The sequence below is a fragment of the Barbus barbus genome (genome assembly GCF_936440315.1).
Source record: "Barbus barbus genome assembly, chromosome: 2".
Lineage (NCBI taxonomy): Eukaryota > Metazoa > Chordata > Actinopteri > Cypriniformes > Cyprinidae > Barbus > Barbus barbus.
The window spans coordinates 6,357,338-6,384,705 of NC_136730.1; the positions used below are offsets into that span (position 1 = coordinate 6,357,338).

Here is a 27,368-nt window from a genome sequence, read left to right on the forward strand (position 1 = left end):
CTGGGCCCTCCACGAGGGAGTGGTTACGGCTGCTAGGGGATATTATATAATGCTGTCTCATATGAGAAGAAGAAGAAGCCATATTACAGTTCTTGCTACAATCGCTAGGGCCTATTTCTCAGTACATAACATAATATTAGACTTCAGTCTGCTACATTTCTACAGCAATGCCATATTGAAATATATTCAAAATCCAAAAAATTAAATACCATAAATGTAGGAATAATGCTGTAAACATGAACCATGTAACATAATGCAGTGAATTCTAGCAGTTATTCTTGTTTTGTAAAGAAATTTTACAAAAGAAAAAATTGTAATGCTATCTGTTATTATGTTTTAGGCCATTGTTTTATTAGTGACAGTGTGTGTTTGTTGGGTGACAACCTTGACTAGTTTTATGGAAGGAAAAGATGATTTGAGATGTATATGAAGCGTTAGTTTTAATGCATTTTGGATGAAAAATTGACTGCTGTGGCAAGATGAAAGTTGGTGAGAAGAATTGTGTGAAGAGTTCTGAAAAAGTGACCTAGGTATTGATAAATGTTTCCTATAGTAAATGTTTTTCTTAATGTTTAACATGAACATTTTCTTAATGTTTGCTTTAATTCTTTGAATGTTTTCCTTTGACCTCTTCACAACCCAGCATAGAGATATTATTTTATTATGTCTTATATGCACTCTTAATATAAACTCTTAAATATAGAAGTTCCACAGTTGGTTTTCGCAACAGTTCCATAGAAGAACTATTTTTGTTTTACAAAGAACCTTTCAGTGAACAGTTCTTAAAAGATCATTTTTTCTTAGTCGGAGAAACATTTTAATAATCTAAAGAACCTTTTGTGGAATGCAAATATTATGTGGATGTATATATATAAATATTATAATATATATGTATAAATATTATAAGGTTCTTCATGGAATCATCAGTGCCAGCAAAGAACCTTTTCTCCAAAAAAAAATTAAGAGTGTTGATTCTGAAATTCTTGATTCTTGGGGGTCTGTCAACTAGAACCTGAGTCTTACGTTTTAGTATTTTTTCCTAATTGTTTCAGTGTGGAATTTGATTATTCAGATCAAGACAGAACTCTTGCTTAAGACAGCTGAATTGCACAGGGGAAGTTTATGACTAAGAAAAATGATGCATCAACAAGGCAGAGCATTAATATTCCATGAGAATTGTACAGCGCAACGTACCCGAGGTGGAGGGGAAGAATGGAGTTATACTGGAAACTCATTGGCTCTGCGGAGGCCTGTGACGGTGCATCTCCGGGACGTCTGCTCAGATTGCTTTTGTTTTGATGTATCAGTGACAGCGCTTTCACGTGTGCCCGCCTGGGCAGGGGAGACCGACCAGGGCACAAAATGTCTCCTGGCAGTGTCCGATGCGCGGTGGATTTTATGAGTGATTTCACAGCATGGTCTCAGTGAAAATGGACTAATTACGCTGAGAGAACAGACATGCATGGACCACGAATTACGGAGCTGGAGTCAGCTTTTTAATGTTGCATTCCATGCATGCAGTGTTTTAAATATAGGCGACACGATTTTAAAAGTGCATGTGCGCATGCATCCTGGCAAATAAATACGCGACATGTTGAACACAAAAATGGCTATTGCATGATCCTCTGCCATAGATTTAGGCAAAGCTTCTGTTTGCCGACAGCCTAACTGATATTATGGTCAGCGCGTCTGAGCAAGACTGATCTGATAAAAACGCGCATGGTTCGTAGCAATAAAAACAAAACCTGCAAATAGGATGCGCGCACAAAGTTGTCCGATCCATTAGTCAAGTCAAGTCACCTTTATTTATATAGCGCTTTTTACAATGCAAATTGTGTCAAAGCACTGCACAATATCAAAAAAGGAAAATAATGTGTCAATAAGTTTAAATAGTGTCTTTGCAATCAGGTCGACGATATCGCTGGAAATTAAGTGTCCCCAACTAAGCAAGCCAGAGGCGACAGCGGCAAGGAACCAAAACTCCATCGGTGACAGAATGGAGAAAAAATGGAGAAATGTATTACTGCGACTTTTTCGCAGGTTGAATAGTTCACATCGCATCACCTGAGCCCCAGCATCTGCTGCTGTTGCTATAGAAACACGTTACTAGACGCAGGTTGCTCCAACAGTTGACTTCTGCTCTTGGTTAATGCGTCCTGACCATGCCAGTGAACTATCGCACCTGTCCTCCGTTTGCTAAACTTCTTGCTGTTTCTAGATGTTTCGCTCAAATCGGTTAAAATATGTTACTTAATGTTTACATCATGTCATTATAAAACAATGGAAATTATTTGTTCATTTTAGTGTCAATTATACCAATAGACTAATGAATAATGCGCGATGGTTATTGTTTTTAATAGCTCTTATGTTACCAAAACGACAAACAAAGACTCGTTGCAAGTTTACGCGTTCTCATTGTCATTAAATTAGTAAGAAAGAATTATTAAATAGGCTACACAACCAATCTTAGGAGTAAAACGCAGAAAAAGTTAAGCTCGAAGACGCCAAACATCATTAGGCCTAAATAAAAACAACATTCACTGTGAACTGTATTGTGAAGTTCATCAGGGCAGCCAGTGAGTTTTATTTAAAACAAAAATCCTTACAGGATTAAAGTCCAGAAATCATACTTGGAAACATAAAAATGGCTTTGGTTGTGTCATACACCAACACATAAAATGTTTTCATTTCAAATATTAAGTTTAAACTCAAATTCACACTTTTCCTTAAAAGTGTGAGCAATTAAGTTAAACATGGGCAATTACGCTAAAATCAAGACTTACTTGTGTTGGAACTTCTTTTTTGTTAATGCATTTGTTTAAAAAATAAATTGTTTCATAAAATATGCCTTAGGCCAAACATAATAATTAAACCACGCTTAATGAAAAATAAAATGTACAGTGTGCAAATCAAAAAGAGCACATAGTCAGTCCATTTTTAAGACTATATTCTGGACAGTTTTTGTTATTTAGATCTAAATATGGATTGCATTAAAATATCTTCTAATACCTTTATCCGCGTGTATTAATTATTCATGGGATTTCAGAATCTAGAAAAAGAAGAGGTGATTTTTAGACGGCCAGAGAGGCTTTACGCCCATTTGAGTTTCCAGACGCATCCAGTTGCTTCTCACAGATTCACGGACACGCGGGAAGCTGGAGGAAAACAAGGTAAAGATGTGCAGTAATATTTGTCCCTTTATATTTGTGCTATATATAGGGCTATTTGCTGTAACAATATTTAGATTGACTTGATTTGGTAATGTTTTCATTAAAACAAATATTCTTTAAATAAACGAGTGAATTTTTATTTTATTTTTATGTATTTGTTGTTGTTGTTATTTTACATTTATCTTTAGGCTTTATTTGAATAGAATCATAAATGTATCACTGTGCTGTTCTCTTCTGTCAGTAAGTGGCGGAATATAGGACCATGAGCAGCAGAGCTTCATCTCCCCTTGCGAGGTGCATTCACAGTTCACGGGCGTCTGAACGCTAACGCGATGAGACAGGGGAACCTTTACAGCAACAAACGGGAGTATAGTATCAGGGAAGGCTGACCGAGCCGTGAACCGCGGCCATAACACGGAGCAAATTAACATCAACAAAAATAGCGCTGCGTTTTCAGATCGCTTATGTGCGAAGCAGCAAATGCAGCCCGCGGTGTCAGCTCGTCTTTGCGCGGGGATGCATAGCAGATTCCCCCGCTTACCTGAGCAGGTGGCCCCGGGTCACGACATTAGACCTGGATGATCCGTACGGATAGAACCAGATCCAATCGATTTGCTACATTCATGTTCTCAGAAAAAGTGTGTAAGTTTGACAAATAAAATTGACTTGTATGCCTGTTTGTCCTTGTCAGATAACTTTAAGACCTCAAAAAGTTCACCAAAAAAAAAAAACTTTAGCTTTTTCTGGAAATGGACCAAACATAGGCTACTGATGACAACTTGTTTGCAGATATACAAATTGCTAAAAAATACAAATAAAAATAAAAGAAGAAGAAGAAGAATTTTAATGTCTCGTTCATATAGTTTATGGTGCAAAGAGACCTAATTATATTAAATTTTGTGTTTAAAATTATTAGGAGTACGGTTTTTTATTTTATTTATTTTTTTAATTTATTGGTAAAAAATTATTTTGAACGTTGAAAACTTTATAGTGCACAAAGACCTAAACCTAGTTTTAAATGTGATATTGTGTTAGGAGTGAAGATCAGTGGCGGAGCCAGGATGTTTTCATGGGGGTGGCCAGGGAAGGGCCAGCAACCAGCCTGGGGTGGCACAGAAATCTTCATTATTTAAATATAAAAATGTGGTACACTATAAACTATTTTATTGCCTAAAACACAGCTGAATACAATTCATTTCTACTTAATTGTAATTGAGATATTTGTGAATTATTATATCAAGTAATACTGAGTGGATATGACTGTTTTTGTATTATTCCTCACCTCCAGGTATTTTAATAAAGGGACTCACTATATGATTAGCTTTATAGAGTTATTTTATGCATTTAAATGGTTTCATTTTCATTTGTACTTTTAAAATTAATTAAAAAATTGCGCATACTTTCCAGTATAAGTGCACTGTGCTCACATTTACTTGTGCATTACATTACAAATTAAAATACATATCAGTTTGTGCCTTATATTTTAGTATGCATTTCAGAGACGTTATGAAATGTAATGCATGCATGCATGCAGCTTTAATCGCCTTTTTGGTAATTTAATGACTTGACTGACGACAACTACGTTGTATGCTCAGTTTCTTGTGCACTTATGTATGATGACGCGATCAGAGCGTGCGCCGTGAGCACAGTGACGGATGACAGCAGGACAGGAAAGTTTGTTTTACTGACATATAGCCTAACAGCATCTCATTGTTCTACCGAAGCTCATTTGGCTGGCTCATTTGACTCGCGCCTGGCGCTGAAGCAAAGCTGAAGTGCGCGTCTGAAAAGTCTCCCGTTTGATATGGATGCAAAAAAAAATACCCCGGTTCCGCGCCTTAATAAATGCATTTCTTGTCAAGAAAAAGGGGACAAAAACTGCAGTTTTGAGCAGGGTGGCCAAGCTTAGATCAGTGGTGGCCACGGCCACCCCTGGCTCCGCCCCTGGTGAAGATGCACTATATGTAAACATTATTATTTAAGTCTCATTTAACAAAATGCTTTAAATGCCATAAAAATGTTACAGCATGTATTAAATTCCCTCGAATCTCTTTCTGTAACTGTTTGTTTGCCAACAAGACCAGGAATGTGTACCTATTAAGAAAATAAATAGAGTGACTTTTGAGCCATTTAATTGAGAACATCAATAAATCTTTTATTTACGCACAATCATTGCATTATTCACTCACATTTCTTTGTCTTATTCATAGCGAACGGCTCATGAAATGTATAGAGAAAATACTGACGCACAAATAGCAGGTGGTTCAAGCTGGCATGACAGAAAAAATACATGCTCAGCCTCCAAAAATCGAGGCATGATTTTAAGAGACAGAGACACGAGATCACGAGCACGTTGCGCTTGAAATACAGCGTGTGACGCTTCGGCGAAGGGAGAGCGATCAGAGGGCTAGTCAAAGAGAGATATAGCGACGGGCAGAGAGGCAGCAGCTTTGAAGAAAAGCAGTCCATTAAGTGAAGGCAGAGCGGTGTGACGGGTTGGGGAGGATCTTAAAAGCCTTTGCTGACTCTTGGAAGGTGAGATGTCAGTGCGCGTTTGAGCCGAGCACATCTTACCCCCCTGAACTCACACGGACCTCTGGCTCGGGACAGCTAAACCTTCAACACTTCACATCTATATTAGCAGAAAACTTTGCTTACAGATCATAACTCCTTTGTATAAACGAGATCATACAGCACTAGGGGTGTGAAAACGAGGCGGCTACAACACTTTACTTTTTTTCAAATATCACACGGCTCCAGTCCAATTGAGAAAGTCTTATCTAGAGAGAATATCACATGAATGAGATTTGCTAAGTTTATACGCAGAAATGGACTGTGGCGTGCATGGTAGGTGTGGGATAGGTTACATGTAGGCTACGCCAAAATGCGTATTAAATGCACGCCAAAAAAGTGCGTAGCCTATATTCACGCAAAAACTGCATGCCCGTCAAACACGTGCATATCCAACGCTATCTCACGGCAATTCGTAGCTACGTATTTTATGAGGTGACTAATTCGTACGACCTCACTCCACGATTTGTCTAAACCCCAGTGACGGGTAGGTTTAGGGGCGGGGTTAGGTGTAGGTCATTCGTACAAATTCATATGAATTGGCAACTCGTAAAATACGTACGATTTAGCAAAAATCGTATGAATTTGTACGAGTGAGGTCGTACGAAATCGTATGAATTAGCTACCATGTAAAATGTGTACGAATTGCCTATCATATTCACGCCAAAGTGAATTTCTGCATATAAATTGCACTTACAATAAGCCTACAAAAACCGAACGGTAAAAAACTGTAAAAACGTTAATTGTGCAAGTTATATTTACTGTGGAAAACCCTAAACTGACATTCCCAAAATTCCTTGCGTGACACAATTGACTGTAATTCTCTAAAATTTCAATAATTGTATTTTTGTTAGTTTTCATTAGTAGTTATAGATTTGTGTTTTATGTATCTTATGATGTTTAATTAGGCCTAATGTTTACTGCATAATTTTAGTGTGTGTTTACCTCAGCTTGTGTAAAAACTCAAATTTATCACGTGTTTCCTTTACTGCCTGCATATAGTGGTTATCAAAGTTTTTTTATTTTATTTATTTATTTATTTTTTGGATGGAACATTAAAGCCCTATTTTATTTGAGTGCGATGCGAAAAGGCGAGGCGAATGTTCTCCTTCTGCTAATTCACGCCTGCACACTAGGTGGCATTTTTTCTTCTTCAAATCAAATCAAATCAAATCAAATCACTTTTATTGTTACATCACCACAGCACATGTGCCTTCGTGAGTGAAATTCTTGAGAGCGTGCTCCAGACAGTGCAGAAACAATTTACATATAGACATTACCATACATACGTACAGACTTATACAGATGACAATGTGTAATATACACATACATATACTCAGTACACACAGTGTACTATTAGACAGACATACAGTTTCTTGTAGCGTATCATGTATCTCGTGTGGTTTACATCGTCCGCTGCTCAATATACAGCATTAAATTAAGATAAATAACTTGTATTCTTGTAAGCATTATGGATATTTTGATGAAGAAACACATCTTAAATAACAAAAAATATTGCTAGACTTTAGACCAGGTTTGAGTTGGTCTATGGCATAGTCTATTTTCAGTTTCTCAAAATAGCAACGTGCCAACAATGCGCCTGAATACACCTCTTTTTTTAGACCAGCAGGCAACTAGCAAAAACCTTGTGCTGTGCCTTGCGCCGGGTGTATGATAAGGCCCACAGTAAAGGGTTACTCCACCTCAAAATGAAAATTTTGTCATTAATCACTTACCCCCATGTCGTTCCAAACCCGTAAAAGCTTCGTTCGTCTTCGGAATACAATTTAAGATATTTTGGATGAAAACCGAAGGTACAGAAAAGTATGAAAGATGTTGCCAAAATAGTCCATCTGCCATCAGTGGCTCAACCGTAATGTTATGAAGCCACGAGAATTCTTTTTGTACGCAAAGAAAACAAAAATAACGACTTTATTCAACAATTCGTCTCCTCCACATCAGCGTAGCACCATTTTGGAGAGTATCCGCTGGACGCTGTTCTGTGTCAGCCACACCACATGGATATGTCTTCTATGTATATTTACAAACCCGATTCCAAAAAAGTTGGGACACTGTACAAATTGTGAATAAAAACTGAATGCAATGATGTGGAAGTTTCAAATTTCAATATTTTATTCAGAATACAACATAGATGACATATCAAATGTTTAAACTGAGAAAATATATCATTTTAAGGGAAAAATAAGTTTATTTTAAATTTCATGGCATCAACACATCTCAAAAAAGTTGGGACAAGGCCATGTTTACCACTGTGTGGCATCCCCTCTTCTTTTTATAACAGTCTGCAAACGTCTGGGGACTGAGGAGACAAGTTGCTCAAGTTTAGGAATAGGAATGTTGTCCCATTCTTGTCTAATACAGGCTTCTAGTTGCTCAACTGTCTTAGGTCTTCTTTGTCGCATCTTCCTCTTTATGATGCACCAAATGTTTTCTATGGGTGAAAGATCTGGACTGCAGGCTGGCCATTTCAGTACCCGGATCCTCCTTCTACGCAGCCATGATGTTGTAATTGATGCAGTATGTGGTCTGACATTGTCATGTTGGAAAATGCAAGGTCTTCCCTGAAAGAGACAACGTCTGGATGGGAGCATATGCTGTTCTAGAACTTGGATATACCGTTCAGCATTGATGGTGCCTTTCCAGATGTGTAAGCTGCCCATGCCACACGCACTCATGCAACCCCATACCATCAGAGATGCAGGCTTCTGAACTGAGCGCTGATAACAACTTGGGTTGTCCTTGTCCTCTTTAGTCTGGATGACATGACGTCCCAATTTTCCAAAAAGAACTTCAAATTTTGATTCGTCTGACCACAGAACAGTTTTCCACTTTGCCACAGTCCATTTTAAATAAGCCTTGGCCCAGAGAAAACACCTGCGCTTCTGGATCATGTTTAGATATGGCTTCTTTTTTGACCTATAGAGTTTTAGCCGGCAACGGCGAATGGCACGGTGGATTGTGTTCACCGACAATGTTTTCTGGAAGTATTCCTGAGCCCATGTTGTGATTTCCATTACAGTAGCATTCCTGTATGTGATGCAGTGGGGCCTTCTAAGGGCCCGAAGATCACAGGCATCCAGTATGGATTTTCCGGCCTTGACCTTTACGCACAGAGATTGTTCCAGATTCTCTGAATCTTTGGATGATATTATGCACTGTAGATGATGATAACTTCAAACTCTTTGCAATTTTTCTCTGAGAAACTGCTTTCTGATATTGCTCCACTATTTTTCGCCGCAGCATTGGGGGAATTGGTGATCCTCTTGCCATCTTGACTTCTGAGAGACACTGCCACTCTGAGAGGCTCTTTTTATACCCAATCATGTTGCCAATTGACCTAATAAGTTGCAAATTGGTCCTCCAGCTGTTCCTTATATGTACATTTAACTTTTCCAGCCTCTTATTGCTACCTGTCCCAACTTTTTTGGAATGTGTAGCTCTCATGAAATCCAAAATGAGCCAATATTTGGCATGACATTTCAAAATGTCTCACTTTCAACATTTGATATGTTATCTATATTCTATTGTGAATAAAATCTAAGTTTATGAGATTTGTAAATTATTGCATTCCTTTTTTATTCGTAATTTGTACAGTGTCTCAACTTTTTTGGAATCGGGTTTGTACGTTTTGAATTGAACGAAAACAGCGTATCTGTGTGGTGCGGCTGACACAAAACAGCATACGCAGTTTGTGTCCAGCAGACACTCTCTCAAATGTTGAATAAAGTCGTTATTTTTGTTTTCTTTGCATACAAAAAGCATTCTCATTAATGACTACATTTTCATTTTGGGGTGGAGTAACCCTTTAATGAAATATATTGTTTATTGGCAAAAATGTAAGTTCAGTTGTAGGGCTACCTTATTTTTATGGTTTTGGTAACCATAACTGCTGTTTTACTGTAATTTTTTAATAGCAACTGCTTAGCATTGAACTAAAAACTACTCAAAACCCCTTACCAACTTCATAGAAATGCCTTGGCAACCATCGGAACCACAGCATTGTAGTGGTGAGATTTGTAGACACAACAACACTCATATTTTCATCAAAATTGAAAAAATCGAGTTTTGTGCGTCCTGCTGTTCAATCACTGCAGGAATATTGCAATTAACATTTAATTATTTAGATTATGTGTTCATGAATTATGTATTTGTTTGCTCAACTGCATTTTTGCAATTGCCCTTTAGGACAAACTGAGGTGCCATTTTTGCAATCTCAGACTTGTGATATCACAGCCTGTGGGCTTATTAATCATCAAAAATACTGTCTGGAGCCAAAACCTGAAGTCTTTTCTCCAGAATCATGGGATGGTGGTGGTTTAGATTTATATGCCATTATTTCTTTCAACATAATATTATCCCCACAAGTGGGGATGCATCAGTGTGGTTCTTGTATGCACATCCAAATTTAGATGTAAGCATGTCATCTCTACACCACTAGCAAATAAAAATGGCAAAACTCACCATGAAATACATGAATACCGGAACAGTTGAAATTCATATAGCGTTTAAACTACTGCAATCAACCATCAAAATACTTATAGCTATCGATCCACATTCACAGACGCTAAAAATATTTTAACTTAAAAAATGACGCACTTCACCTTTAAAGAAAAACTATCTGTTCATAAACTCCCATTTTATCACGGGGGCTTTTTGTCCATTTCTTTCAAAATGCAAGGTCGTCTATAGTAAAGAAACGGAAAGAAACTGAGAGAAACAAAGCTCTTTATATCCATTCTGTGGAGCCCCTTTTAAAGCCATGGCTGAGTGAAATGCTCTCTGAATGTTTGTCACACTTCCCTGCTGTCCGTCACATTAGCACCTCCCCAAAGATCCATTACTGGAGCGCTTTGATGGTCTCCAGAGAAGCCGTGGACAGAGATATGGAGAGAAGTAAAGCTGCTGTTTATTTGACTGAAAGAGACCTGAACATGATGCATAGCCTATAGTACATTTATATGAGCATGTGAATGTGGTCTGTGTGCATCTGGTCCATCTGAGTTCCATATAGAATGTTAAAAAAAATCTACTTTTTCTGTTGGAATTTGAATCAAATTGGAATTAGAATTACAGGAAGAGGAATTTGCTGAATAGCAATTCACACAAACACAACACAGCCTCGCAACAGAGGAGTTTTGCCACAGTTATGTCATTCATTTAGACTAATTATGCCAATTTATTCCGATATGTAGAAGACTGTCAACACAATTAACAGTCAGCAAAACAGATGTTGTGTTTGCCTTGCAGCACTATAGAATGTCTATTACATAGTTTTCAGAATAATTTGGGGTAAATTGGAGTGTTCATCCACATTCAGGTATTAAAATAAAATTCAAAAGTTTGGGGTCAGTTTGGGGTTTTTAAAAAATTCATACTTTTATTCAGCAAGGACGCATTAAATTAATAAAAAATAACAGTAAATACATTGATAATGTGACATGTTATTTATATTGCTTTCTATTCATAAAAAAATCCTGATGAATTCCCCAAAAATGAAGCAGCACAACTGTTTTCAACATCAATAATAATCAGAAATGTTTCCTGAGCAGTAAATCAGTATATTAGAATGATTTCTGAAGGATCATGTGACACTGAAGACCGGAGTAATGATGCTGAAAATACAGCTTTGATCACAGGAATAAATGACATTTTGCAGTATATTAAAATAGATGCAAGTTATCTTAAATTGCAATATCTCACAATTGTCCTATTTTTCCTGTTTTTTGTTTGTTTGCTTTTTTCATCTTGATGAGACTTCTTTTGAAAAAAATAAAAATCTTACCAGACCTGAATGGTAATGTACATAATCCATTTGAATTTTACTTTAAATTTAAAATAAATACATTTTCTGCATCCTGTCTGCAACTTCAATTCAGGCCCAATTCAGTCCTGAATTCTGCACAAACCTCATGAGCTTGGATGTCTGTCTATATCTGCTCATCTGTAAACAGTAATCCATCTAATGTGGGTTAAACAGCAAACAGTGTTTTATCTACAGCCCTAGAGAGAGAAAATGTATGCATAAATGCGCGCATTTGAACGCATGCATTATTAGTCATAAATGCTAAATGTGCCTATAAGTGCCAGATACAATTATAATCTAACAGCAGTGTCAGACATCCCTCCTCTCACTCTCCCTCTGATCCAATCATCTTCTCCTACATCTGTTCTCCACCAATCATGTTGGTGCTCCTCTTAGTAGAAACCAAGCCAAATTACCTCCAAAGCCTGCGGGGGGATGATGGATGTCTAGCAGTTGCCAGGTCCTTTACCCCCAAATTCGGACAAGAAAACAATTTTCCCCCCAAAATGGAGTCCAAATGCTGCATCTAACTAAATAAAGTATTTTTTTTATATAACATTTTATATAACAATTTTTCCAAGACAGTTTCTCTGTTTTTGCATAATTGTAATGACTGTCAATTCACTTTTTAGAATGCAAAATACTATGTCTGAACTTCTCGTCGATTAATGTGTGGATGTAAAGAAGAACTGTACCATTAGTGTCCGTCATTGATTTCATATCACGGCCCATCTGTCAGCATTGGTCTTGCTGATAAAGCAGATGTAGCTGAGTAAATAATTCATTAGATAATTAGATTAGTGTTTGGTCTGATCTTCCACAAACTCCAGGGACAGATGTGACTGTGGATCCGTGAGTGTATTCTCTCTGGATTTCAACAGAGACTGTTAGTTTTGGCTCTGTTTTTTTGCCTTTGGGTTTTATTTTTTTTCAGCCATTAGCCTTCAGAGTGTCAGACTTGATGACCAAACCTGTTTACATATGCACATCATTTATATTTACAGTTTTTGCCATTAAAAGAGAGTAACTAGACTCCCAATATTTAAAAAAAACTAAATGGTTTGTCATAGTAAGTAGCCTACCTATATAGAATATATATATATATATAATTTATACAATTACAATTTATTTGTAATGATTTGCATTTCAATAAAATCGTTTGTGAATGACTTTTTGAATGGCCAGTTCTACCTACGAATAAACCATCATGATAGTATCTATCAATCAATGAAAACCCCTCTGTAATTTTGTCATGCAGAGTCAATAGATCAGCATGTTTCTGTCACAGCTGATTATACTTTCACGGCATGATGTTCATGGCGTTTCCTGTTGGTTGACCTCAGGCTGACCTTACGATTCATGCTCTCTGACCTGAGCAGCGGCCTCAGTGCTAATGTTCTCTGACGACGGTGACAGTGTTCACACGTCTGAAGCCGACCGGTCCTGGTGAGGGCAGGACAGTAATCTGGACTGGCTGCTGAGAGTTCGGCTGGGCAGGAGAGTGATTTATTTCTCACAGGTGTTATTGTCATCTCTGCTTTCTGTCGAAGCGTTCACTGCCTTGGATGATAAACGGTTTATAATTTTATTGGCCAAGCAATTGATTTTCATTAACGAGCTCTATTAGTTTAATATTTGCTGTGTACTTAAACTTAAATAGTACTGCGTATTTACTTAAATAGCCATAAAAAAGAAAGCATTAAAGGAATAGTTCAAAAATGTACTCACCCTCAAGCCATCCAGAATGAGTTTGTTGTTTTATGGGACCAGATTTGGAGAAATGTAGCATTACAACACTTTCTCACCAGTGGATCCTCTTAATCTGTGGATATTTCTCTCCTGATTTAGACAAGACAACTTTTTCACTGGAGAAAGCAACATTAGGAATCAGCCAGAAGCAACAGAAAAATAATGGTTTTGTTTCTTGCAAACATGCAGCTTTTTACTTTACAAGATGTTAACTGATGGGCTGTTGTGGTGTGAATTACTTGTAGATTCTTGTGATGTTTTTATCAGCTGTTTGGACTCTCATTCTGACGGCACCCATTCACTGCAGAGGATTTATTGGTGAGCAAGTGATATAATGTTACACTTCTCCAAATCTGTTACAATGAAGAAACAAATCTACATTTTGGATGGCTTGAGGGCGAAGACATTTTCAGCAAATTTTCATTTTTGGGCTGACATTTTCTTTTAAGGACTGAACACTGACTAAATTTAAACACACACCAGACAGTGTAATATATAGACCAGGAACACACACACCATTCTGACATCCTTGACACACCCGAAAAATAAATCTCAAGAGACAAGCAGCCCAGGGCGACTTCACACTCACCTTCTTTCTTCTTCTCAGATGCATCTGCTCCAAAATGTTGTGACACACACCATGTACCAACACATGCTCAGATCAGTCTGGATAAACCTAAACACACATTTGCCTGCTTATATTTGAAAATACCTCAAATCACAGAACAGACAAATATTTTAATGCCACATATTTTAACATAATATTTTTTATTTGGTGAAAATGTCTTCATTTTTCCCCTACAAAAACTTGCAATTTTAACCTATACATCAGCCAATGTCACAGCGTTTTGTCACATCAGATGAAGGCTGTAATCTTTAATGCTCATACCTAAAGCTTTAGCAATGAGTTGGGATAAAGAGATAATCAAAGTAAAAATACACTAAATAGCAGCTTTGAAAATGTATGATTAATTAAAATTCAATGGATGTTTCCATCAGGGTCAAATTCCATTGGGCAATATATGCAAAAGCGCAAAATTTTGACAATCAGATGGAAATATGGAAATGAAGATGTTCTGGAGTTTTGATAATATAACATGCTGAAATGTTTAAGGTTACAGGTTCGTTCAAATGTAGTCTTCACACAAGCTCAGATTAATTAATCACCTTGCATGTTTTCATAATCAGGAGACTAAATGAAACAGTAAAACAAAATTCAATCTTTCTCTTCCTCACTCCCACAGTATTTTCTCTCCTTCTTTTTCTGCTTCTCCATATATATTATAGCTGGAGCTATAGAGTCCTTCAGGATGTTACGGAAGATGGGACACAGATGGGATGTTTGTCCTGCCGCCTGAAAGAAACACATCAAAGATGTATCCCATGCACACGCAGGAGAGCGATGAGGACACTATCTCCTTCTCTTTTCTTTATGACATGCATAATTTACCAACAATAACACAATACACTTCTGCAGTCTGAGATGCATAATACTAATTGACTGACTTCAAGAGGTCCTAAGAGCAATAGTTGATCTGAAAGGTGTCACTCAAATCATCCTGTAAAGAAAATGTACATTTCTAGAATAAAATGTGATGTAAAACTCGCCAGTGCTAGGGTGTTGATGTTGCATGCAACAGCATTGCTACTTTAGGTGATTTCTAGGGTGTCTGTGTTTTTTGGCACATTGCTTTGGGTGTTGAGTGCAGTTGTCTTCTCTTTCTTGACATGAATGTTTGGGCAAAGTTTGAGCGGGACATAATGATAATACTTTTTTATTATTATTTTAATTACCAGTAAGCTTTAGTTCACTTTAATTTAAAATTTTGGTCATTTTGTTGCTTTTGTCATTTTTATTACTTTTCTTTAATATAGTTTTTAGCATTTTTTAATTTATTACATTTAGTCTATTAAGTTTTAGTTATTTTATTTCAAGTTAAACTAAACAAAAATTAGATATGCATTGGCAACTAGCTGAAATAAAATAAGTATAAATAGATTTAGAATTAGTTTTATTTTAGACGATTATTTTGTTTCAAGAAGGCTCATTAAAAAGTTTTTTTTTTTTATGGTTTTAGTTTTAGGTAATTATAATAACCCTGCCACAGACCAGATTTTACTTACTGGGTTTCTGAATGTCTTAAACTCTTAATTGGCCCTTCCACAAACGAAGGCCTACAAAGACCTTAAATCAGAGCAGAGAATCTTAAATTTACAAAAGTCCAAACAAAACTAAAAAGTTCCTACACATTCAAATACAAAAATCAAACTAAAGGAATTTTGATCAATTTATCAGAAAACCTGACTTTTTATTTAATGTAATTTGCTTTCTGATGCATTTTGATGCAACTTTGCACTTTGAAACAAGACAAAATACTGATGAACAACATCACGGATCAGAGGGTACAGCTTGTTTTGTAAAATGAAAGAAAAAGTGATGCAGATCTATTGGAAGTTCATTTTCAAACTTACGAATACAAGACATTTATATTTAGAGACCTTATTGACATTTACTTCCATTTAGCACATCCCTTACATTTTCTTGGTCTTAAATGTACCTTCCTTAAACCTGCAGAAACCCTGTATTTCAGCATTTCATTCATGAAAGCATCTGATTGATTCTACAAACTCTGGCAGTCAAGAAGAACCGTGAAGTTTTTCCCATTTATCCTCAAAGAGAAGAAAAAAAAAACAAGGTTTAACCTTCTTTTAAAAGTAAATTTTGTCAATGTTTAGCTTACAGATGAGATGGCCAACACACATGTACCAAAAGCCACAAAACCACAATTTTGGGGTCTTAAAGGATTGCCTCTTCTTTCATTTCAAGGCTTTATATAAAGCAGACTGCATTAATAGCTTTATTGATCTCATACTCTTTTGCCTTACAGTTTAGTCGCCATCTCTCTCTGTCTCCGGGTGGGGCGGGTGTGTGGGGTCGTCATACGGTCACTGCGCTTCACCAGGCTACACTGCGACTCAGAGCTGCAGAATATGCCAGTGTGCATTAGTGTAGGGCTGAACGGAGAGAGAGGGAGAGAGGGAGAGCAGTATAAAACAAACAGGAGGATGAGGAGTTCGAGGAGACTATGAGAGAGAGCGAACATCAGCGCACTTACATGAACCCGGCTCAGAATGAGCCCTGCAAAATGGGATTCATCAAATATAGATGTGCTTTGTACGGATCTTTTTTACTGCTCGCGTTCCTATAAAGTTCAAGGAACAGCCATCCATCACTTCAGATTATTTTCACATTCAATTCAGTTTGAAATCGAAATGGATCCTGTTTACTACCTAAATGCATTTTCTTGGTCCTACTGCAGTTGATTTGTTACATGCTGCTCCAAAAAAGTATCACAATATTTTACTTTTCGAATGATGGCATCTTACTTTGTTTTCTTACGTTGTTCTTTTTCTGAAATAGAAAAACAGTATTTTATTTTTTTTTTAAATAGAAGGTAAAACCCCTTACAATACAATACAATACAGTTAATGCACTATAGGCCATATTGTTGATTTCCAATTCTAAAGTTTTTATTAATATTTTGAGTTTTTATTTGATTAATATTTATTAATATTTTGAGTTTTAGTATAATTGTAATATCATTTTATATACATTTATTTTTATTTTTATATAATATTTTATTTGAGTTTTAATTGTTTTTTGTATTATTTTTTTTTTGTCTATATAATTTTATTCATTTTTATTTTATTTTAAACTAAATTAAATGAGCTTATATTTATCTTTAGTTTGTACACATTAACACGTTTATTTATACATAAAATGTATCAATATGGGTAAATTAGCATTAAACACATTGAAAGTTTTGTTGCATCAACTACAAACATATAAAGCTTGATTGGAAAGTGCTACTAACTGAGTGTTCATTTGAGTCAGAAAGAGACTCTCCTCAGGCACATTTGGCCTTCACAGTGTTTGTTTTTTATTGGTGTTCGGTCGTTTGTGCGCTGGTGCCATAGCTCCGAACTCTTCAGAGTAGTCGCATCCTTATTGGTCTAGTCAGTGGCCAATGGTAATGTACAACATCTGGCAAGAGAAATCCATGATCTCATTTTCAGGGAAGCTTCCAGCGAGTTTCATCAGCCAACATTCATCTGTAATCTTCACTTACTCTATCCCCCATTTAATCTGTGACCAGAGGCTCGTTCTCGTCCGTGTCCCTTTGCTCCCTTCAGCCCTCCAACAGAACTGATCCCAGATCAGAGATGAAGCACACAAAGGTCGTGACCCTCATCTGCGCCCTGAGCTTATGTGCTCGGTACATGACCTCATGACAGCACAGCGAGGTGGCTCTCTTTCGAAAGATGTGACATAGTTTGAGGGCATTTAAAGATGGAGTTAGGATCAGTTTCTATTGACATTTTGTCAGAGTGACCCCTTCCTCTGCCTTTAGGCTCACAGCGGCCGAGAAACGCTGCGGTTCAGAAGTTCACAGTGTCTCTTTTTCCTGTTAATGCTGCTAATCAAGTCAAAATTTTAAGCATTATATGATATTACGATTAATTAAATAAATGTATCATTATACATACATATATATATATATATATATATATATATACACACAAATATTTATATAAAATGTATATATACATAAATATATAATTTATGTATATATTTCTGACCTTCAAAGAAGCCTTTTCTGCTCATTAAGGCTGCATTTATTTGATCAGAAATACAGGAAAAATATAAAAATTGTGAAATATTATTACAATTTAAAATAACTGTTTTCCATTTGAATATATTTAAAAATGTAATTTATTCCTGTGATCAAAGCTGAGTTTTCAGCATCATTACTCTAGTTTTTAGAGTCACATGATCCTTCAGAAATCATTGTAATATTTCTGATTATTGAAAACAGCATTTATTGAAATAGAATTTATTTGTGTCCTTAAGTATTAATTTCTTTTTCATTTCGAAAAACAATTCAAATAAATATAATTCAATAATTCAAAGACATTTATTAAATTAGTTAGACAAAAGCACTGAATAGAGAAAAAGTAGAAGTCAGTATATTGTTTGTTTTATTTCTACATCATTTTCTTTTTCATATTGTGTTGTTTTTAATGTACAGTAGCACTAATTTCAAATTGACAGCCCTAATAAAACACAATTTGTAGTATAATGATCTGATTTAGTAAGGACTAAAGGAGATACTGATTTGTTAATATTTAAATGAGACTTGAGCATCTGACGCCTCTCAGCAGAAAGCACTGATCACTGAGGACCCACAGAGAAACAGAGAACATAACTACCCATATCATCCCAAATCATGTCTTCTGCAGATTCAGAGAGATGCATTTGGATGCCATGAGCAAAATCAATAATACAGATCAATCTCTGCATGCAGTCACATGAACAAAAGGCAAGTAAAAAATATTTTGGCAGATTTTGTAGCAGCTGGCAGGTTGCTCAACAAAGCATTGTTTTAGATGTACCAGTGTGCACTTTGCATCAATTATGATCTCAAAAGGCTAACCTCTTGAAGGGCACTTGATAACCTTCCCCCTTTAGGGATCTGTATTATTTGAGTGGATCATATATGCACATATCCTGCATAAATACATGTCCAGTTCAGCATTTTATCAGATGATGGGAGTTGACATGATATTTTAAGCAGAAAACATTTATCTAATGTGGTTTCCATGAGCTTATACTGAGATCAGTTTACATAAAACCCACAATGAAAGAAAGAAATGACAAAGAAATGACAATTAAAAGCGTTCATGTTTGTCAAGCATCCTGACGCAGATGATGTGGAATGAACTGCTCGCGCACTTGAGTTTGATTGACAGGAGAGACTCCATGGACACAGAGAAAGAAACATCAACAAACTCAATGTTTTTAGAAATTGTTTGAATAAAATAACACATTTTATGTAATATTTTGTATAAGTTGTGGTGTTAATAACCCATAATGATTAACATAAGTATAAACTCACTACATTGGTTTATTTCTAGCATTACTCAGTCGGGTGATTCCGGATCTCGGGCTCGGAGGGTTCGTACATTTCCGCCGGAGAGAGAAGTGTTTCACACGTGCGTGCTTTATACTCTCACACATCGCCTACACATGATCTTTACTTAATATCCTAATGATTTTTGGCATAAAAGAAAAATCTATAATTTTGACCCATACAGTGTATTTTGGCTATTGCTACAAATATACCAGTGCTACTTATGACTGCTTTTGTGCTCCAGGGTCACATATAGACAAGGGTTGCATAAACTTAGCCACTATGTTAAGACTGTCTTAAGGACTAATTTGACCAACTAGTAGTTGCCATGGGGTAATCAGTCCTAGGCCTACTTCTCCAATATAAATAAGACCAATCTACCTTTTCATAACTGAATTAAAAAAGTTATGACCAGTCTTGAAGAAAAAAAAACTTACTTAAAAACTAACTTTTTAAGACTAGACTAAACAGTTTATGCAGCCGGCCTCATTCAATGAAGAGAAAACTGAGTCTTGATTTCCAAATGAGTGGATTGGACATATTTATAGACGTCAATAATGACCATGGAATTGATAAAGATAAGGCATATACAAGTGTTAATATTAATGGAATAATTTCACATCTATAAAATGAAATGATGTGGCGCTAAACCAAATTTTTGACTTTAACATGACTGATGTTGCATAAATCTGTATCTTGATTGTTATTTTGGAAGGATTTTGGAGGCATTTTAATGAAAGATTGTCCACAATATTGAACAAATGTTTGTTTTTATTTTTAATAACATGCACTTAGGAATTGTGTAAAACTTGACCAGGATTGGTAACATCAACTGAAAAAGGCATTTGATTGGATTAGGCCATTTTTGCATTATTTATTTATTGTTTTATTTATTGCATACTTTAACCAAGTGATCCGATTTTTAGTGTATGAAGTCAGATGTAATCCATAACATGTGTGTGTGTGTCGGGGTCTCAGTGTGCTTCATATAGCAGCTCTACACGGACACTTGGACTGTATGGAGCTGCTGCTGGAGGCCGGTGGGATTGTGGATGTGAATGGCAGTTGTCCTCGTGGACGCAGACCTGTACATATGGTGCTGAGTGCTCAGAGCCGACCCAACACACACATCTGCCTCATTTACCTGCTGGAACACGGAGCCCAGATCGAGGTGTATGAGCTTTAATAATGAAGGTAAACACTGAAATGAGTACTAAAATGCAGCTTACTTTGTTTCTTGCATTAAAGTAAGCATTAAACAGCATTTACAATAAATTTTAGTTATTATTTTTAGTTATTATTTTGGAACGAACCAAGAAAGAAAATAGTGGGGACTTGATTTTATCCACTGAGATTTGATTGGAGTAGGAAAGGTGAGTGTAGTATACTAGAATGGTTTTTAAATATATATATATTTTTTTTTTTCTTTTTTTTTTCAATTTTATGTTTTTAATAATTTAGACCAGAGATTTAGACCAGAAATGGCAACATCAACCCCCCCAAAAAAGGCATTCTGGAGGTAAAGCAAGTTAATTATATTTTAATTAAAAATTAAAACTTTATTTATTTATTTACTTATTTGCTTACATGCACTGATGAATTGTGCAAAATTAGACCAGTATTGGTAACATCAGCTCAAATGGAAGATCATTTTGAAGGCAGAGCATGTTATTAGATTTTAATGACAAATTACGTTTAAAAAAATATTTATTTATTTTTTGGATTTTATTTATTGTATAACATGCACTAATGAGTTTTGCAAAAATTAAACCAGAATTGACAACATCAGCTAAAAAGGAAACTAATTTTCAAGGTGGAGCAAGTTCACCAAATACTATATTTTGATGAAAGATGAAAACTGATGATTGATTGATTGATTGATTGATTGATTGGTTGATTGATTGATTGATTTTTAATAGCATGCACTGATGATAACATAAATAACTAATGAATTGTACAAAATGATGCCTTTATTAAATATATAATTATGCCAAATTGTTAGATACTGAACTCAAGTTACCAGTGAATGAAAAAATGCATACACTGTCAGCATAATCACCATTTTTAGTAAAGTTTCCATGGTGTCAGATCTGTGTCCTCTGTGTAGTAAAACTGTTGTCAGCCTCCTCAGTGCTGTTGTATCCTCAGCTCTACAGATGAAGGTCTGACAGACTGTACAGAGACGCTAGTGAGAAATGGGGCAGACATACAAGCTTAAGGCAAGAGAGCTCACACGCCTCTCGACCTCGCTAGCTGAGGCCACAGACTCACTGCCAGGTATCAGATGCTACTGATGGTCACTGAATGTTAGAGACTCCTCAGTGTGTGATTTAGGTTAATTTACATAATATTGCATGACATTTCAAAAACTCATGGCATGAAGTCAGATGTGCAAATGAACATAAATGTGTTTGTGCAACAGGTTTCTGAAACACGCCATTTGGCGAAAAGACAGACAGCAGGAGATCAGGAAAAGCAAACAGATAAATGATCTCCAGCAGTTCCAGTGTTGCAGTGTGCTGGATCTTCCTCACTTGGGTCGCTCCCTAAAACCAGACGCCTCGCCCTGGACTGAGGTGGCCATGCACCTGGCCGAGGAGCTGAAGCCAGGACACTATTAGACACATTACACACTCAGACAAAAAGGTACAAAAGCCATCACTGGGGTGGTACCTTAACAAAAGGCACAAAAATTTAATTTTAATGTACTAATATGCACCCTTTAGGGGTAAATAAGGTACAAAGGTGCACCCCAGTAACAACTTTTATTTTTTTTAAGTACCTTTTATTTCAGAAAGTGTATCACCAAAGTCATGTTTTGAATAGTCTCTCAAATTTCTGGTTGACAATAAAAAGTCCGGACTCCATCGCAGCCTTCACTGGCCAATAGCTGTCTGACTGACATGTAAAGCAGCCAGTCACAGTTTGTTTTGTTCAGAATCATCTTTAGGGTTGTGAAAATGTAAAATCTCCATCCCTGCAATAAAAGACCCATGTGCAACCAAAAAAAAAAATATTCTAAAATTTTGAGATACTGGATTTTTGACTTTCATGAGCTGTAAACTCTAATCATCAAAGGTAAAACAAAAAAACCTTTTGAAATGTTTTACTTTGCATGTAATGAATCTAAAATATATGAAAGTTTCACTTTTAGTTACAAGAATTTTTTTTTCACAATATTCTAATTTTTTTGAGATGCACCTGTAAGTCTATGGCTCCGACACGTTCTTGACAGAGTCGAATGCTTTTCCAAAACACAAAAAATCTGAGCAAAGGTTAAAATTTGTGGAGTAGCTTTTAACTGCAACATGCCTCTGCACGCACATCAAAGTGTGAAAAAGGGAGCAGAAAACATGTATAAGGGCAAAAAAAAAAAAAAAAATCTCTGAAAGTTCTCTGATGCAGGTGTGAATGAAAGCTGAACTCTGAGTGAATACAGTTTGGAGGCTGAAGGCGTCAAGGTCGAAACCGCAGTGACCCGGGTCACAGCCCAAAACAGCCCTGCTGTCGTCATCCGATCCCAGAGGACGCTTGGCTTCATTTTTGACATGCGAGAAAAGAGCTGCCCTTTCACATTGACCTAGAACCAGTTTTCTGTATGTCGACTTTAACCTCAGCCATTATGAAACACACCACAAAATAGTCAGATAACACCAGCAAAGGGCAACTTCCACTCTCCTAAGTGATTCGCTCCCCAGACAAGAGCTTCCTGAAGTGAATGTGTGCTGACCTTTCCTCAACCTCACACTCCGAGTGTAAGATCCATCTGCCAAATAAGGAGGAGCACAAATGTGTCAGTACAGACTGTGTTTGAGCCCCTCTGAGTCATTCGGACATTTTATTAGAAATTCTTCACATTTAAGTAAATTAACAAAATCTGCATTTTGGCCAAAGAGCTATATTACACAACCCAAATGTAATCTAAAAGTGAAACACACCACAGTTCTGCTTGAGTGAATCTCACAAAACATGTTCACCAGATATGAAAATATCCAGGTCACATTATATTAAATACATACATATAGTAATATATATATAGTTTAAAGAAAACAAAGCTTACTTTGAACAATTATCTGCTCTTTCTTTATGTTATTGCTAAAGTTTTCAAAGTGCTTAATCTAATCTTAATGAATAATCCTAAAAAAACTTGTTTTCCTAATGCAAGATTATTATTATTTTTTGGTAATTTTGGTCTGAAATGTAACCTGATATGTTTCTGATTTTGAGATTCACATTTTGAGCATCTTCTTATTTGTACATGACAATGTTTACCTTTCAAAAACTCATACAACTGAATTTTATTATATTTCTGTACAGCACACAAATTAAGCATGACTGCAGTATTTAAAGCAACATTATACACAAAAACTAGCTTTTCTTTGCTTGTCACAGCAACGGCTGATATAAATCCATTTTATAAATCAACACAAACAATCCTTACTGAAACTGACTCGACATCAGGTCATTATAAAAGTCTAACTTTGAACAAATACTTGTAGTGTAAGATGTGGCGAAGAGCGAGCGAACCGAACATTGGATTCAGGGTAAAACATTTCTTTAAAATGTGAACAAATAATCCAGACATACCAATTCATTCATGAGCGAACACAAACATTGGCTTTCAAAGTGATGCGATTAGAAGAAAATCAGCAGGAGCCTCTAGAGAAGCCGAAGCCCCTTCCACAATCATCCAGTACAGACACGTCAAAAGATGAAAGACTTCAAGCCCTTTCATGGCTTTAGACGCCTAAGACGACATGAATCAACAGACAGTAAGTTCATTCGAGGGTTTGTGTGCGTTTGTTCTGATCTGGTCCTCTCCTCCGGCTACAGATTCAATCTCATTATTATCGTTCCTCCTAAAAAACGTGCGGTCCACTGAAAGGGGCCGGTGGCCTGAACAATCCCTCCCAAACCCCTCCGCTTGACGTGCTTCTGAATCGCTTCATCAGTACATCTTCTGACGGCTTGGCAAAACGGCCTCCTTCAGAAAGGAGAAGATGAGCAGGATGCCTGAGCGCTTGCCCCGCTTGCCTTTCGTGAAGTAATTTGACACCACATCGTCTGAAAAAACAGAGGAAATAATAGATAGTGCTTAGACTTGACCATTGTAAATGTCTGGATAGAAGTGGGTGATTTAAATTACAATATTTTTTTAAATATTGGTGATTATAATATAATATACACTTTGTTATGGAACCCCCCACAAAACACCTATTAAACATATTGACTAAATTACAAAAAAACATTTATTTATTCATTCACTGATTCTTAGACTGAAAAGAAAATGCATATTTTAATATTTTCTGAAGGTATGTGAATCACAAAAAGTTTTAATAAAATATTTATTTTTATTTATTTAGTATTTTTTACGTAATTAGACTTAATTGAACAACATTCAAAGTAATGTACAACTGAATATTTTTGAACGGTTTATGAATACAAAAAGCTAATAAACTATTCATTTCTATTTATTCTACTCTAATTTATTTATAAATGTAATCCGACTGAAAACAATGTTCAAAGTAAAATGCATTTTTGAATATTTCAAAGGTATGTAAAGTTACAAAATGCAAATGTATTTTAATACATTTTAATTTTTTTTTACTATGTTTATTTAGACTGTAAAATAATATTCAATATTAAATGCTCATTTAAATATTTTTGAATGTATATACAATTAACAAAGGAGCAAATTTACTTTAATAAAAATATCTTATTTATTAAATGACACTAAAAACAATGCATATTTAAATATATATTGAGGGCTTATAAATTACAAAAAATATTTTAAGGTACATTTGTTTAAAACAATGTTAAAGTAAACTGCATATTTGAAGGCACGTGCATTACTAAAAAAAGCTAATTATTTTTAATTATGTCATTACATTTTACTTAATCCTACTACTTTTTATGACTGTAAAAACAACATTCTTGAACATATATATTTCTACCATTTTAATAGATGCACCGGTAAATCACCCAGCCCTGTAAGTACAGTACATAAGCATAGTTTAACATATCCATGTGGTCATATAGACTGTAGGAAATCACATTTGCTAAGATCACAGTCACTCACCTCCCTGCTGCACAGTGGATGGAAGAACATTCTCGCCAGCAGAGAGAGAAACGAAGAATGAGAACGGAATCACCCACAGACATATAGTGAAGTATGCTAGAACCTGAAAACACACACACACACATTAAACTTTGATATCACTTATGCAGCAATTTGTGTTGTTTCGGTCAGTAAAATAAAAAAAGAGCCTACCTCAGAGAATGGATAGTACTCCTCCGCAAAATACTGGAAGGCCATATAGTGGTTTAACACAACCAGTGCTGCAAAAGAGAGCAAAGATACAGATGAGAGGAGAACACAAGCACAAAGATCATCGTAAAGGACATATAAACGTCTCCTAAGATCCTCTTCATCACGCACCACATGACAGGATGAAGTTTGGTGAGGTCAGCATGATGTATGGAAATGTCTGCAGCAGACCGAAGTAAACCAGGTTGGTGAAGAGACCCACTCCAATCATGAGCGTGGGGAAGCCCTCAAACAGATAGAGTCCCACCAGCACCGCTGTGGAGAACTGAGAGTCCCAGTTAGATGAGACGTGACGCATGTGTAACGTAACATCACTAAAAAATGTGCAATACTGTCTGAAGCATTGTTAGAGAAGACACTATATGCAATTCACTGCATGCAACTCTCTCTTGAAATATTAGACTGAACAGAGTCTGAATTTGATTCAAATTGGATTTGTGTGTGGTATGATACCCTGGTCACCAGATATGCCTCAAGCTACTACAATATTAGTCTGTGCAAGTATTACTAATATGCATTTCAAGCTAACGTTTACTACAAAGGTAATACTCACCATAATCATATATTTTATAATGCGGCTGGTGGCGACTGTGTACTCCTCTATTAACTCCGCCAGGTAATAAAGGCCTGCAGCTGTGAAGACAAATAGCAAACTCAGAAAAACTACAAACAGACTGTATACGTAGCACTTCACTTCAAGCCTTTATGTAATGCATTAAAAAGGTAATCAAATAAAATGCATTATAATATTTGCATATTCCTTGTTACATCTGAAAGTGGTTGTTTGTCATGTGCTTTAATGCATTATACTTTCTAAAAGTGTATAAATGTATAGATAAGTATTAATGTAATTTAATCATGGTTACCATTATTCATGGGATCTTAAGAGTGCATTATAAGGTCCATTTCAAGGCTTAATTAATGCTTTTGTAATGCATTACCGTGTAGTACATGTTAAAAACTAATGCAAGCCTGAAACACAACGGGTTTATCAATTATTCTGTAAAATTATTTTAGCAAGAGAGATATGACCTATGTTTTGTTTTAGCTCAGCCCACTTTTGTTCTGTTTTACATCATTATTTTTGCTATAGGCTACTATTAATTGACAATAAACAGATATTTAATAGATGATAAGGCATAGGAGTGGTGGGTCGCGTCAGCAAGAGGAGTTAGCGGCTAACAGCGGCGACTTAAAACTCACCGATAGCGAGAGTAACGAAACATATCTGCACCACCAGCGACAACCAGCTGAGTAAATAAATAAACCACATCTTTTTAAAAGGGCTAGTCGAATAAATACGGGGCTGGTAAACAATAAAGTAGATGTGTGTCTCCTCTGCTAGGCTAACAACTGAAGTGGTCAAAGTTTCTTCTGCGGCTTTCTCAGACGTAGCGCGCGGCGCAGCTGACAAACAGCGCCACTCAGGCCGGAAGCGGTATTGCACCACATAGAAGCCAATGTCTAGATAGATTCCAGGTGCATTTATAAATTAAATTAAATTCAAAATATGAAAATAAAAATAAAATAAGAAAATGTCCAGATAGATTCTAGCTCTGCTAATGCAACAATTAGGTGTAAAATAAAATATAATAAAATAAAAAAATATTTCTAGATCTGCTAACACGTCAGTTAGATGAATTTATATAAAATTAAATTAAATTAAATTAAATTAAATAATCTTTCTAGATAGATTCCAGCTCTGCTAACACATCAATTAGGTGCATTTATATAAAATAAAATAAAAAAATTAT

The 27,368-nt window shown here is 36.0% G+C and overlaps 2 protein-coding genes across 3 annotated transcripts; one reads left to right on the plus strand and one right to left on the minus strand.

Moving 5' to 3' along the window:
• Window positions 1–19,614: 19,614 nt before the first annotated feature.
• On the plus strand, window positions 19,615–21,907 carry LOC306876968 (uncharacterized protein; the record flags this gene model as incomplete). The annotated part of the gene is made up of 3 exons (XM_079428455.1): window positions 19,615–19,619; window positions 20,265–20,459; window positions 21,709–21,907. 3 exons carry the CDS (start codon window positions 19,615–19,617, stop codon window positions 21,905–21,907), a joined length of 399 nt encoding a protein of 132 aa, XP_079284581.1.
• Window positions 21,908–22,974: 1,067 nt separating this feature from the next.
• Window positions 22,975–27,032, minus strand: LOC306879615 (protein TEX261). Of its 2 annotated transcripts, none has more exons than XM_079432711.1 (6): window positions 26,818–27,032; window positions 26,168–26,247; window positions 25,726–25,879; window positions 25,558–25,625; window positions 25,366–25,468; window positions 22,975–24,350 (listed from the first exon to the last, which is right to left on the minus strand). In XM_079432711.1, the coding sequence occupies exons 1-6, from the start codon at window positions 26,885–26,887 to the stop codon at window positions 24,235–24,237; spliced, it is 591 nt and encodes a 196-aa protein (XP_079288837.1). In that variant the 5' UTR covers window positions 26,888–27,032; the 3' UTR covers window positions 22,975–24,234. The 2 variants fall into 2 exon arrangements, with proteins under 2 accessions (XP_079288837.1, XP_079288838.1); XM_079432712.1 differs by having other exon boundaries at window positions 26,481–27,002.
• Window positions 27,033–27,368: the final 336 nt, after the last annotated feature.

Bases quoted from the DNA above. Each gene is read 5' to 3' on its own strand.
- LOC306879615 (XM_079432711.1), bottom strand. From the start codon at position 26,887: ATGTGGTTTATTTATTTACTCAGCTGGTTGTCGCTGGTGGTGCAGATA. The intron at 26,248-26,817 runs GTGAGTTTTAAG...TTGTCTTCACAG, and splicing joins TTTCGTTACTCTCGCTATCG to CTGCAGGCCTTTATTACCTG. The intron at 25,880-26,167 runs GTGAGTATTACC...TGGGACTCTCAG, and splicing joins TTATAAAATATATGATTATG to TTCTCCACAGCGGTGCTGGT.